This window comes from Hippocampus bargibanti, linkage group LG16 (assembly GCF_051943395.1).
Source record: "Hippocampus bargibanti isolate YZ-2025 linkage group LG16, ASM5194339v1, whole genome shotgun sequence".
Classification (NCBI taxonomy): domain Eukaryota; kingdom Metazoa; phylum Chordata; class Actinopteri; order Syngnathiformes; family Syngnathidae; genus Hippocampus; species Hippocampus bargibanti.
Genome location: NC_142749.1, coordinates 17733455 through 17748349, shown reverse-complemented (window position 1 = coordinate 17748349; position 14895 = coordinate 17733455). Strand labels below are relative to the sequence as shown.

General features: G+C 41.5%; 1 protein-coding gene across 2 annotated transcripts; it reads right to left on the bottom strand.

The window, feature by feature from the left end:
* Positions 1 to 1128: 1128 nt before the first annotated feature.
* Positions 1129 to 14894, bottom strand: pof1b (POF1B actin binding protein). Of its 2 annotated transcripts, XR_016117754.1 has the most exons (12): positions 14565 to 14894; positions 5542 to 5777; positions 4943 to 4967; positions 4773 to 4847; positions 4606 to 4698; positions 4275 to 4541; positions 3867 to 3986; positions 3590 to 3727; positions 2661 to 2734; positions 2455 to 2575; positions 1908 to 2009; positions 1129 to 1563 (listed from the first exon to the last, which is right to left on the bottom strand). XR_016117754.1 is itself a non-coding variant. In XM_089016300.1 (11 exons), exons 1-11 carry the CDS (start codon positions 14892 to 14894, stop codon positions 2004 to 2006), a joined length of 1485 nt encoding a protein of 494 aa, XP_088872426.1. In that variant the 3' UTR covers positions 1854 to 2003. The 2 variants fall into 2 exon arrangements, 1 of the variants encoding a protein (XP_088872426.1); XM_089016300.1 differs by lacking the exon at positions 1129 to 1563 and having other exon boundaries at positions 1854 to 2009.
* Position 14895: the final 1 nt, after the last annotated feature.

The following is a 14895-nucleotide window of genomic DNA, read 5'->3' as shown; positions in this document are numbered from 1 at the left end:
GCTTTTGAAATTCTAAGCAAGAACGAGAAAACACAAGAAAAGATTCGAAATATAAATTAGCAAATATGATCGATCAAAGGCAGGCAGATTTTCGTCAGAAATCGAAAATGGCTGTCACTGAATACTAGGAAAGAAAATGGCGAGCTCTAGAAATATATATGCTAATTTTCTTTTTGCTTGAAACTTTGCAGTTATGTTTTCCAAGTCATGACTGGAGGGATAAACATCAAAATGGTAAGATAATGTTCCCATTGTGCATTTATATTTGGCATTTTGCTAATATTTTACATAACTCAATCAACGTGTTGATATTTAAGGATGTTTCAGTCCTTAATGGGATAAAAATCACATTGCAATTTGACCTTTCTCACAGCTCAAATTTGTATGCATTTCCCTTTATTATTTTGTACATTTTTTTTACCCCCTCTTCCCCTGTCACGCCTCATAATTAATTCACGAGGCCTACATACCATCGGCGCGGCCTGCATAATCGATTGAGTCTGGTAACGCCTCAGCGAGGCGAGGGTGAGGAAGGATCGCAATGAATCTCGATGCTTTTGCGCTTCACTTTTCGTGCCAGTTCCTCACACGTCACTTACAGACCGTGCACGGTAGAATTCGCTTCATTGGTTGTGAGAACTTTTCAGCGTGAGTGACAAGCAAGTCGATGAGGCATCCAGACAAGCCCTACAGAGCTGCCATGACCTCATTCCAAGCTCCGTTGACTAACCCGAAGTGGGAATGACGCCGCCTGCTGTCCAAAATACAACAATGCAACGCCATATTTGTGATAATCATAATAATAATACATTTCATTTCTAAGCGCCTTTCAAAACTCTCATGGTCACTTTACAGTCGCTGGCTGGCTACCTATCTAGTTAGCTAACTATTAGCTATCTATTGGCTAGCTCGCTAGCTTTCTATCTATTTAAGTTACTTCCGGGTTGAGTGAATGCTGGCGCGTGCGGCTGCCGCTGCTCACCCACAGAAAAACTGATCCTGTGACTGTAAAGTGACCTTGAGAGTTTTGAAAGGCGCTTAGAAATTAAATGTATTATTATTATAGATATGCGACTTTGCTTAGTAAGTAATCATCAGACACCCCGGGAATGAGTCGTCACGTTAAAATCTTTTGTAAAGCAGTTTTATTGCTAATTAGTTAGCGTCCCAAACTAATCAAGCTGTTGCACAGCTAGCTTCCAGTGGACCAAAATTGTTTTTTTTTTTTAATCACCACACGACAAACACACAAAGAAATAACATTTGACATCATGTTGTGCTTTAAAATCCATCCAACCACGATTAAGCACCCCTCCCCCTCCTCAATTTACGCTACCTCCCCTCCCATAAACATTACACACAAGCGTCTTGACAGCAAAAAGCAAAGCTCCCCGTTTCTCGAAACTGTCTCAGAAATATATATATTTAAATATGTACAGCTTGCTTTATGCGGGGAAAAAAACGTCAATAAAGTACTGCTATAGCTAGTCAGAGATAGCCCATAATTGGTCAATCCAAAAAAATAAAATAAAAGTTGTTTTGGGACATAGAATTGTAATATTAATGAGAAGGTTTCTTCAGCCGTCATCTGTACAAAAGTGAAGGTTTCGGACGTTTCGCCTCCTATCCAAGAGGCTTCGTCAGCGAACTAAAGTCTGACTGGTCGTATCGGCCCCATTTATATATCCCTAATGTCCAGACCTGGTGGCGCCGGACACAGCTATGATAGGGATATATAAATGGGGCCGATACGACCAGTCAGACTTTAGTTCGCTGACGAAGCCTCTTGGATAGGAGGCGAAACGTCCGAAACCTTCACTTTTGTACAGATGACGGCTGAAGAAACCTTCTCATCGATGGACCACTCCTGTACGACTGAGAGCTTACACAGACGAATTGTAATATTAGTATCAAAATAAAAGCTCAGTTGCGTTCCCACGTTGGAGCTATCCCACGGTATCAATGGAGTGGACAAGATGGCTGATTTCCACGTTCTTCTTGCCTCATTCCTGTTGGGACAGAAGCGCCATGTGGGTCAAATTTGCCCTGCCGTAGCATTTATTGGCCACCGAGAGGCGCCACTTCATTTGAAACACAGTTCTCGTTTGACAGGTTGATCTGGAAAATATCCCTCGTGGGGGGGCGGGAGAGATACATTCCAGACTGAGGCGAAATGGAAAAACTGCCACATGGAGAGGCCCTATTTCAAAATTTTCGACATTTCAAACACATTTTAAAGGACAACCGACACCTCCGGACAAGTTGCGTCCATAATTTGTAAAATGGCTTCAAATGACTTCTACTGAGCGCATTTTACAAAGATTCCAGCGCATATAGCTATTTTTTACATTTTAAGACTCGCGCTGAATATCCTTTAAGCGAACAACCGGAATTTGATGGTAGAGTGTAGCGAATGCTACACTCGCCCCCATATCACCCCATCCTCTTACATACCCGTCGAATAACCTCTCCGGATCGTTCAATGACGATGGTCTTGTCTTCGCCGATGGGCGAGCTGGAGGTGATCTGGTAGTCGTCACTCAGCAGGCCGAGGATCGGGTACTGGTTCCTGTATCTGCGGCGACGCAAAAAAGGCTGGATTCAAAATCCGTGCATGTATTTTATTTATTTTTTTCTTCAACAAATATGATGTCGCGTACCTTTTGGTGATGATGGTCTTAGTTGTTGTGGAGCTGTCCTTTTTGTTTTTTTCCATCATTAACCTCCGGATCTCCTGTGAGCACGTCAAAAAGTCGCCATTTGGGAACGGGTTTACTGACAAGCAGGATTTTTTTTTCTTCAATTCTAAGCGATTATCACGACTGATTTGCCAACGTTCAGATAAAGATAGAAACATTTTTTTTGTGTTCATTTTGAAAGAAGAGTACTCAGCTACCTACCTCACCAGCTAGGTAGGTAGGCATGCGAGGTAGGTAGGTAGCTGGTTGGTTAGCTTGCTAGATATATTGGTAGGTAACTGGTTGGTTAGCTAGCTAGATAGGTAGGTAGCTGGTTTGTTAGTTAGCTATATAGATAGATAACTGATTGGTTAGCGAACTAGGTAGGTAGCTGGTTGGTTAGCGAGCTAGCTATATCGGTAGGTAGCTGGTTGGTTAGATAGATGAGTAGGTAGCTAGGTTGGTAGCTAGTTGGTTAGCTAGCTAGGTAGGTAGCTGGTTGGTTAGCTAGCTAGCTAAATAGGTGGGTAGTTGGTTGGTTAGCTAGTTAGGCAGGTAGCCTGTTGGTTAGCTAGATAGCTATCTACATAGGTATTTAGCTGGTTGTTAGCTAGATAGATACATAGGTAGGTAGCTGGTTGTTAGCTAGTTAGATTGATAGGTAGCTGGTTGGCTAGCTAGCTAGATAGGTAGGTAGCTGGTTGGTTAGCTAGCTAGCTAGCTGGATCAGTAGGTAGCTGGCTGTTAGATTGGTAGGTAGCTGATTGGCTAGCTAGCTAGATAGGTAGACATAGACATGACATTTCTTGCAACACAATGACAAATAACAAATAAAAACGATAGCGCTACTTGATCTTTGATCCCCGAAGTCGGAAATGCTAGATGAAACCCGTGTGTGTGTCGTCACAGACCTCCTCCTGCCTGGTGATGGTGGTCTGCCGTTGCTCCAGCATGGCGAGCAGCTCCGAGATCTTCAGCTGGAGGGTCTTCTCCGACGCAGACGATGTCCTCTCGGTGGTGATCTCCGTTGTGAGCCTCGTAATCTGAGTCTGGAAAAGAAAATGCGGGTGAGCTTTCCTTAATCGCGTATTTGGAATAGCCTGCCTATGGCGTTAGCATTCAGACAGTCAGCTTTCACTGCTAAGCTTACGTTGAATATTTAGCTTGTGAAATATTGAACATAGTCACCCGCAGCCGCTGGATCTCTTGGTCCTTCTCCTGTTTCATGATGCTGAGCTGCTCGTTGAATTGCCGCGACAGTTCCTCCGTCTTGATGTGCAGCGTGGTGCTGTTAGTTTGGCCTAATTGCTGCAAAAATAGAACAAACTTTAGAGACTTTGAAGGCTTAAAGGACAACCGACAGCCAATTGCGATAAGACACATAAAGAAAGTGTTAATTTACACAAATTCCCAGCGGCCAAATCAGCAGTTTTGGGACACGTTAAGTTATTTTTATTGGTGTTTTGCATTTGACTAAACGTGTCAGCCTGCGTGTTTTGGGTATTTTAGATGCTATGAAACGTTTTTCTGATGTCAGTTAGCAAACAAAAAAATGGTGTCTGTTGTCCTTTAAAATGAGAATGACCGGCCGTCCACCTTCTGTCGGAGAATCTCGTTCTCCTTCTCCAAAGCCCGTATTCGTCCTTCCAATTCCCGATTCCGGAAGTCGCGGCTCGAGTCGCTGTTGCGGATGCTCATCAGCTGGCTCTCCAAGGAACGTTGAGAGGCGGTGGTCTCCTTCAGCGACACCTGAAGCTGTCTGTTGTTCTCGCGAACGGCTTCCAAGAGGCTGTCGTACTGACGAGCTTGGTCCACTTTAAACGCCAGATCTCGCTCCAACGCTTCCTTCTCGCTCTCCAGACGCTGTAAAAAAAACGCACAACTTTGCTTCCACTGCGCTTAATATGACTAAAATTGCTGTTGTTACCCGCAGGTCGTCGGACATGTGCAGGAGTTCCTCTCTCAGGCTGCTGAAGGTGGACAGCAGCAGACGCATGCTTTTATCTGCGGTCAGGCGAGTCTACGCAGATCAACAAAATGGATGACAACTTGCTCCATAACAATCTGGTCGACGCGTGATTGCGGATAACCGACCTGCAACAGGTAACGGATTTGCTGTTTGGTCAATTCGGTGGCTCCTTTAGGGAGCATAGCCTCCACGTCGTCCACCTAAGCACACACCTTATTATTAATATCGTGAATGTGTTCAATCCAGGGAGAAACAACAAATGTATTTTTGTAAAATATGAATGTGGCTAACGCACCTGGTCAACACCGAGATCCACTGACCTGTCACACAAAATGGAGGAAGCAAACAAAAGTACTTGCGTTACCATAATTATCGTCATGTGCACTAGGATGACCATTTAAGTGCATTTTAACTCATTCATTGCCAAATGTGTAAAAATGTATCCACTCCAGTGCCAGGTTTTCTGTCATTTTCACTGAAATTGCAGGACTCACAGAATGGCTGCCGCTGCTCACCCACACAAAAAAAATCCCGTGACTGTAAAATGTCCTTGAGAGTTTTGAAAGGCGCTTATAAATCAAATTTATTATTATTATTATTATTATTATTATTATTATTATTATTATTATTATTGAAATGGGGGTGGGTGAACAAAATACAATACATATTGATTTATATAGCGCTTTAACAAAAGCTGAAGCTGTAACAAAACGCAAATGCTGCCCCCTCGTGGAACGGGAAAAACATTGCCAGAGGTGTGACCAGCGTTTTACCGGCACCCCTACAAGAAAAAAAAAACAAATGCGGGAATGGCGCTCCACGTCATGCCTTTCAATTCAGTTTGTGGCCATTTTAGAAAATTCTAAAAATCTAATTCAAGTGCACGCCACTCACTGTCCTCGGATCTTGGACACATGCTCGGAGATGCAGGAGTGGATGTCGCAGTTCTTCCTGTAGACGTCAGCTAGCAAGGCGGCGAAATAGCGCGTGTCCATCTTGGTGGCTTCGCTCAGGTCGGTCCTCACCTCCGTCCGGGAGATTTTCTCAATGGCCGGAGGCGGCGGCTTTTGTTGTATGACGTTGACAATTTCCACCTCCTCCACTTCCACCGCTTCCTCCTCCTCGTCCTCCTAGAAGATTTAGCGTTTAGCATTTAGCAATAAAGTTAAAATCTTAGCGAAAGATAATAGATGGTTTGAAAGGGGAGTAAAAGCTGCAAAAAACAGCAAAACCCTTCACTAAATCACCATGGTGGTGTGAGGTTTAATTTGGATCATGCTTACAACACACTTCTGAGAGCGTTACCACATAGGCTTAGTTATGCTGATGGGGTGATGCCACAGCAAATGGGACAATCAGGCCAGTCGTAGACCATAATCAGTCAGGATAATAGAAGTAATCAGTGTAGCCTCAGGAAATGGTCCTCTGCTCCCCCCAACCTTAGAGCAGGGACCTATCATAGCGGAGGTCTTGCACCACCACCTCTGGACAGTAGGGATATATATATGTATATAGGGCCAGAGCTACCAGCAAACTTTTTAGTTCGCTGACGAAGCTTCTCGGATGAGAAGCGAAACGTCCGACAGCTTCAAAGAAGTACAGATGACGGCTGAAGAAACCTTTTCATCGATGGACCACTCCTGTACCACTGAGAGCTTCCACAGACGTTTAGCATTTAGCATCACAATGGGGTCACTTGCTACCAGGCCCCTTGAGATGTCACATTTCAGTGCCACAAAATCTTTTTATACTTGTTTTTTTTTGGGCATCTAAATCAGTTTTTGCTCGTTAACTTTTTTGTTTTTAACAGTTTTACAGTCTGCGAGACAAAAGCCCAAACACACCCACCACCCCGTTGTTCTTATCTGGAGCCTACCCAATGTTGCATAACCTGTTATCTGCAGTCATGCCATGCAACTTAACTCTCTGTAAACATCCCACCTGTCACTCTCTCTTTCTCTCTCTTTTGTGAGCTGACGGCCCATGTCGTCAATTGCTCAAATTTGATTGATATGGCAATACGTCGCAAGTGTTGCATTGATCGCATCCTCCCGACTACACAACAGCTTTGTTTCGGGATGTCATTTATTTGATGGTTGATGTCATCGCTTCTGGAGTCATGCCGACAGATTTCACAAGGCACCGAGGGAACATAACTCAAAATGACAAAAGGAAACACAAAAACAACCACAAAAAAGAAAACAAGCAAGGCTCGTGAGCACACTTAGCTAGCTATCTATTAGCTATATATCTATCTAGATGGCTAGCTATGTGGCTGGCTTGCTATGTAGCTGGTTGGCTGTATATCTTTCTAGTTGGCTGGCTAGCTATCTAGGTGTTTTCTATCTATTTAAGTTACTTCAAGGTGTTTTCTATCTATTTGAGTTACTTCCGGGTTGAGTGAACGCTGGCGCGTGTGGCTGCCGCTGCTCACCCGCAGAAAAACTTTATCCCGTGACTGTAAAGTGACCTTGAGAGTTTGGGAAGGCGCTTAGAAATCAAATTTATTAATATTATTATTATATAACTGCCCCCCCCAAAAAAAATATGTATCTATATATGTATATATATAGTTAGCTCAACTAATCATAAATTTGTGTCTCTTATGCAATATTTCAGCCCATCGACTAGTAGTTTTCCTGAATTTTTGCCTTCTGAGATAAGGACAATCGTAAAGCTTTTTACGCTTCTATTAATTAAAGTGCAAACCTGCGGCAGAGATCGCATGGGTGTGTCACCACATGCCAGTCATTCCCACACAGAAAAAGAGCAAAGGGAGCGCAAAAACCGGTTGGGAACTATCGGCCGCAGCTGACACGCCAAAAAAAAGCAAAACATTTAGCATTTTTAACCAAGCAAAATAGCACTGCATAAAAGACAATGTCAAAAAATAAACTAGGCGAGGTACGATCTTTCAGGACGACTCCAAATTGGTGAGACACTGAAAGGTGTCAATTTGTTGCATTTCGGCCCGCGGCACCCCCTCCGTTAGGTCACGAATTGGCAGTTTTGAGTGTCGCAGAATGTGAAAAAGTGCTTTGCTAGCTTGTCCATTTGGAGATAACTAGCAGACGGCACATTCCAAAGACGCCGCCGAGCTCCTGCTTGACACTTTGATGAGAAAAAGTGGCAGCAAATAGCTGCCAGGGCTGTTTATTAAACCGACTGTGAGGGGCATTGGGGTGTCTTCCATTGTATAGAAATTATAACAAGTTAGCTCAAGTTTGAAATGACTATCTTTTGTGCATAAAAGATTTTATCTTTGACCCCCCACCCCTTTCAATTTTGCTGCTCTCGATTGCAAATTTCCCCAGTGTGGGAATATTAAAGGCTGTCCGATAAGTAAATAAATAAATACACAAACAAATAAATAAATACACAAATACATTAAAAAAATATATAAATAAATACATAAATAAACAATTAAAGAATCAAATATATAAATATTGAATAATTAAATAGTTGAATAATTAAATATAAATACAATATATAAATGCATAAATAAATAAACAATTAAATAATTACAGAATCAAATAAATGATTGAATAAATAAATAAATAAAAATAAATACAGTAAAGTCTCGTTATATCGATATTCAAGGGAGTCCGAAAAAATATCGATATAACCGGGACTATCGATATATCCGACCCTGTTTGCATGTAATTTTTTCCGTGCGTGCATAGAAATAGTATCGATATAACCGGGACTATCGATATATCCGATATCGATATAACGAGACTTTACTGTATAAATAAATACATAAATATATAAATAAAGAATTAAAGAATCAAAGAATTAAATAATCAAATATATAAATAATTGAATAATTAAATAGTTGGATTAAATAAATAAATAATCACAGAATTAAATAATTGAACAAATAAATACATAAATAACTACACGAATAAATACATAAATAAATATGTACATATATAAATAAGTATAAATAAATACACAAATAAAGAATTAAATAATTAAAGAATCAAATATATAAATAATTGAATAATTAAATAGTTGAATAATTAAATAAATACATAAATAAATTAAATAAATATATAAATACATAAATACATAAACAATTGCATAATCACATAATCAAATAATTAAAGAATCAAATAATTAAATAATAATAATAATTAAATAATTGAATAAATAAATATATAAATGAATGAATGAATTGAATGAATGAATGAATGAATGGGAGAAAACAGACAGTCACATTTTTTAAAATAATTTAAAAGCAAAAAAAGTTTTGTAAATATTCATTATTGGAGGGGGTAGTTTGAAGTTCACTTTCCTGATTAACAAAAAGGGAATCATGTACTGTATTTGAAGGTTTTTGGACACCATTTGCCAAAATACTTTTCGATTCCATCCCAACACATGCGAGCTCTCAAAAAGAGTCGGTGTGGCTTTCTCAGTCGCAACCTCTTGGGTTACACCTTTTGCAACAAAGCGCCATGTCGCGCACTGACCTACATCGCCATCGATGCGCGCGCACTTGATCCTTGAGATTTAGTCTGCTGCTCTCACAGCCATTTGATATTTTTTTAATCAATCGCAAATATTACACCTGCGGAGTCGCCATGTTCTTATATTGTCATGATTACCCGAAGGCAAAGTTTCATCATTCCTATCACTATTCACCACCACGTCGTTAATCAGCCCAACTATGACACTCAACACAAAGCAAACAACTAACACCTGACTCTCAGTTCTCCCTCCCAACAATTTTGACACCCGCATATTTCCTATAATAGGGACAAACTCATTGAAAAGCCATGACAATTTGCACACGGACGCTATCACTCTGTCTGATTGTTCATTTTCGCAAAAAAAAAAAAAAAAAAAAAAAAGCCTGACGGGTGCTTCCCTAAAGCCGGTAAGCGAGCGCCGACATAATCATAATCACTTGAGTTGTGGCCACGCCCGTCTTGTACGTGACGCTGCAGGTTGACATTCCATAGAATACCCACCCACCGCAAAAACGTGTGGGAAGTGGCCCAGGACACGCCTTTGTACACAAACACGCTAAGAGCGTCTTAACAATTGCTCATGTGCTTTTTCAACACACACACACAGACAGACTCGCACCCACACACCCAGATCCCGCCATCTTTTTTTTTTTCCTATCAGTGCTAAAAATAGGACGCTTTCCAATAAATGTGACTTGTTCATTATGTGTGGTCATTAAAAGTTCAAATATTTTTCAAGGGCTGCATTCAAACATTTTTTTCCTGCCATTTTATGTTGGATATCTAGTAGCTAGCTAGTTGGCTGGCTATCTATTGGCTATCTTTCTATCCGAGTTACTTAGTTATCGAAAGAGCTTTGAAAGGCGCTTAGATATGAAATGGATTATTATTGTTATCTATTGACTAACTAGCTGGCTGGCTGGCTATCTGTTAGCTATCTGTGCGGCTGGCTGGTTGGTTAGCTTGCTAGCTGGCTGTCTATTAGCTGGCTTGCTGGCTAGCTATCTATTAGCACACTAGCTGGTTAGCTGACTATCTATTAGCTATCTAGCTGGCTGTCTATCTATTAGATATCTGGTAGCTGGCTAGCTAGCTAGATTTCTATCTATTTGAGTTAATTCCAGGTTGAGTGAATGCTGCCGCATGTGGCTGCCACTGCTCACCCACAGAAAAACTGATCCTGTGACTGTAAAGTGACGTTTAGAGTTTTGAAAGGTGCCTACAAATGAAATTTATTATTATTATTATATAAAAAAACCACTTCTATTTTGTTTAAATATCCGGCAAGAAGATATTAGCTTAGCATTTTTCAAACCAGCATCCTCATCGAAATCAGAACACGTTTGCGTGAAGTCTGATTTTAATGATTTTTGGCAGGTAATAAAACTCTCCAGTTTTGCAGAAGTAATTCCCCTTGAAATTCAATTCCCGACTGCAACTTGTCGTGACCAGCTTCCATTCCAATGGAGAAAATGATGTTAGCTTCGAACGCATGTTTCAATGTAATACCCCATGCAAAATAACGCAAACAAAGACCAAAGAACCCCTTTCATCGTGAAAGGACACATATTTGCGCGTTTGCCAGACGAACGGCTGCTTCCCGGATATTTTCCGCAGTTACGAACCTCCTCCTCCTCCTCCTCTTCCTCCTCCAAACTGGGCTCGGGGGTCTTGGGGGGACTGGAAAACAAGCTGAGCCCTGAGATCGAGTTCCTGCTCAGGCTCTGAGACAAGAGGAAGAAAGAGCCGTGTTCATAGAAAGCCGCGGCGGCCTTTAACTCGCCGCCACCCACCCGGATAATACCCCTCTTTGTACTCCTGTTTGAGGAACGTGCCAAATGGCCGTCTGCTCTATTGGGCTGGATCGGCCTCCCTACTAAAAGCTGTAAAGAATCAAGACAAGAGCGCGGAAAATCCTACTGGACCATCCGCACCCTGCCCACCACCTTTTCCAGCGACCCCCCCTGTGGAACAGCATCCCGTTCTAATCATTGTAGCTCCTGCTCTGTACTCGCTTGAACCACTTTCTGCTTGATACTTTGTACATTGTCTCACAGTTGTTCCTGAGAGGTACAATCTACTAGCCGGCTAGCTAGCTTTCTATCTGTGTATTTAATAGGGACATTCAGTGTATTAGCTAACTAACTATCTATCTAGCTAGCTATTAGCTATATAACTATCTAAGTGGCTAGCTATCTGTTGGCTGTCTATTAGCTATTTACTAGCTGGTTAGCTAGCTTTCTATCTATTTACTTCCGGGTTCAGTGAATGCTGGCGCGTGTGGCTGCCGCTGCTCACCTACAGAAAAGTTGATCACGTGAATGTAAAGTGACCTTGAGAGTTTTGAAAGGCGCTTATAAATGAAATGGATTATTATTATAATTTACATTCAGGAATTCGAATGCAGAGTGTGTTCTACATACTTGACCAATAAAGATTCTGATTCTAAATGTTGACGCTTTTGTTCAATTCATCCATCACAAGAATCAATTAGCCAATAGCACGGAATAAACACATGCTAGGCTAGCACTTGGTAAAATCATTTGCCGAAGAAACAGACGTAAATTAGTCTGTTGGTCATTGTGAAGGTGAGTGTGTGTTTTTAAGTGGTTTTAAAGCTGCATTTCAGTCATAAGAATGAGCTAAACTAGCATGCAACAAGGGTTCAAGGATTGACCCTTGGGGTACACCTTAATGGGATGTTCTTGTTTTTTCTTTTTTTTAATGTATTCTTTTACACTTTTTGTTTCATTTCCGTATTTTGAAGCTCCAGTACTCTTATTAATATTTCATTTAGTTTGAAAACAATTTAGCAATTTTTAATCAAATTTAGGATTTAACGATAGTTGTGGATTTAATTATATTGAAGTCGGCATCTGTCCAAATGCTTTTGAAAATATTATAATATGTTCTTGGAGTGTCTTTCTCAAGTCAAATAGCTTCAAGCAAACTGCCGTGCTTGCACACAGTTGTTACATAACGCGTCGTCGAGCACTGAGCGACAAGCGCAACCAAAACCCGAAGAATGTGACTGGCCTCAAATGTCGTTTTGTTGTTGTTCAATTTGACTCGGCTCCAAGCGCAGCGGCTTTTCAAGCTCACCTGGCTGGTTGGAGTCAATCATGCCACGCAGTATCTGTACTATGCTACGTTCGTGTCGTAGCTGCGACGTCGCATTTTGTTTGGGAAGTCCAACGCCCTAATTTTGAAACAATTATTATAACGACATTTCTAACAGTTTTGCACATCAAAAAATCTCTTGGTTGGTTAGCCACCAACTTTAGCGTATATCACGTCTAATATGTAAATGTCAATATTGAGAATATGACACTAAAGTGTATACATTAAAAATTACCGTTAGCGTGTTTTCATGTCAATTAGTTGCCATTGTAAAAGCTTGAAGTTGACAAACGCCTCACGCAGGGAAAGGTCATTCTCATGCTAGCTTTTAGCTACATGCTAATCAGGTTCGCGACCTATTCCTGTCTACATATTTTGAGTTTTACAACATATGCATATTCAAATATGCCTGATATGACCTATACCGTCAAAGTGCTACTCTATTTTACACAAGCTGAGCGCACCACTTCATATGACCTCTGACCTCGACAATGAAAACTCATGGGAGGGACTTTTTATCATCTTGGTCCACAGGGTGTGCCACCTTGGCACATGTGTGGTCGGGGTGTGGCGCTTGCTAGCTTGCTTTCTGACATTCCCGACTGGAGTTACTCAAACAGGAGAACAAATGAGTGCCATTGAAAATGAATGAGGAGCTTTGTGGGGGTTATATTAAAAAAAACATAAAAGAAAGAATGGTAGAGTCCAAATGAAAACCAAAGCACAGGAAGTGGATGAAAAAAAGGTTAGTTAAGTCGCTCTAATGTATCATAAGAGATAAGTTGATCCCCAAAATTCACCCCCGTGAAAAGTGAGCCCCAACAATTAGTTTCACTGATTAACATCAAATCAGGAAAACAAGAAACTTGACTGTAAGGGAATCATGCAGGAAACTGAAGAGGAAGACGGCCATTTTGTTTCAGCAGCCATTTCGGGATAAATTCCAAGGCTTTGAAAGTTGGAGGGGGGCGGGGGGGCGATAAATGTAAAAATCGATCCCCTACTACAGTTTCACTATCACACTTTTGAAAGATGCTTATAAGTACAATATAAATACAATAAACACAATAAACACAATAAAGCACCTAAACTGAACAGGAAGTCGGCCATTTTGTTTCAGCAGCCATTTTGAGATGACTTCCAGGGCTTTCAAAGTTGAGGGAATACAAAAAAAAACACATCCAACAAATGACAAGCACTCATCCAACATGTTGACAAACGATTGCTCGTGATAGTCCGCGAGAAGTCTTAGTCAGCGTGTTAAAATGACGCCACATGCACATGCGTTACGCCGCCGGTGCATCATGCATCCCTCCCACAAACGCCATCACACGATCCGTCGTCTTTTCCAAGCATGCAAAGAAAGTTGTCGGAATATGACGATGCAGCCAAAATGACACAATGCAAAATGACACAGTACGTTATGACAATAATGACACCAACGCACTGCTAATGACGCAAGTGCGCACACCCACACTAGCAGCAATGCTAGGTTATGTCATATCGTCATTTGCGGTTGATTTATGCTAACTCCACAGTGGTAATTTCAAAAGCCAGTTTTACGCCATTTGCAAAGAAGCCAATGAGAATTCATCAGCTCCAAACGTTTTTTTTTTTTTTTTTTAACACGTCAACATTCCTAACTTGGAACTGCTCTGAGCGACATTCGTTCTTTGAGATTTTCACGCTAGTTACCGTTTGGTTACCGTTTTGAGTTCTGATCAACTTTTGGAGGTTTGTTCGTGGACCTCAAGCTGGCCCGAATTTGTTCTGCTTTTTTTTTTTCCATGCTTGGGTGCTGATACAGCGCTAGCCATGGCCACTGGCAATGTTTTTCTTTTCCAAAAGTAGGCAGCATTTCCTTTTATTTCCATGTTAGCGCTTTGTTCAAGGTTCAGTTGTTAAAGCGCTATATAAAATCAATATGTATGTAATGCATTGATTTTGAACAGCCACCCTTATTTCAAGCTTAGATAACTTCAGACACATCTAATTTAGGAATTAACTCTTAAACCATGGCACTGGAGTGGACACTTTTTTGCATATCTGGCAAGTTAAGGGATAGATATGAAATCAGAGAATTTTTGTCACCAGTACCACGCAACTGTCAATCAAGCGCACAAATTAGCTTTATTAGCTTTATTTTAGCTTTATAGTAAACCATATAAAGCTAAAAAAAATCCGACCAGTATGTGAATTTTTTTTGTCCATACAGGTAGGTGTACTACTACTTTGTACGTGGATCTCAAGCTGGCTATCAAGGACTCAAAACACTTATTAACATTTTTTCCTTGAATTTGGCAGCGGTGACAACAACCTCACCGTATTCTGTTGGAACAGGACCTCCGAATCCAAGCTGCTGACGCTCACCCGAGGAACCCCCTGCAGGTAGACGGGCGACATCATCTGCTGCATGACCGCCGGCTGCTGAACCAGCACGTAGGACTGCTGCTGCGCGGTCGGCTGCACCGGCACCAGGTAGCGCAACGTGCTATAGTTGCCGCCGTTGACGGCGTACTGAAGCGGCGAGGCCGAGCGGGCGGTGGTGGTGGTGGTCAGCACCGTGTTGCCGCTCACCGGCTCGGGGGAGGCCACGTTCACCGTCCGGTAGGAGGAAGTGGTCGTGGTGGTCTTCTGGCTTTGGACGGACATT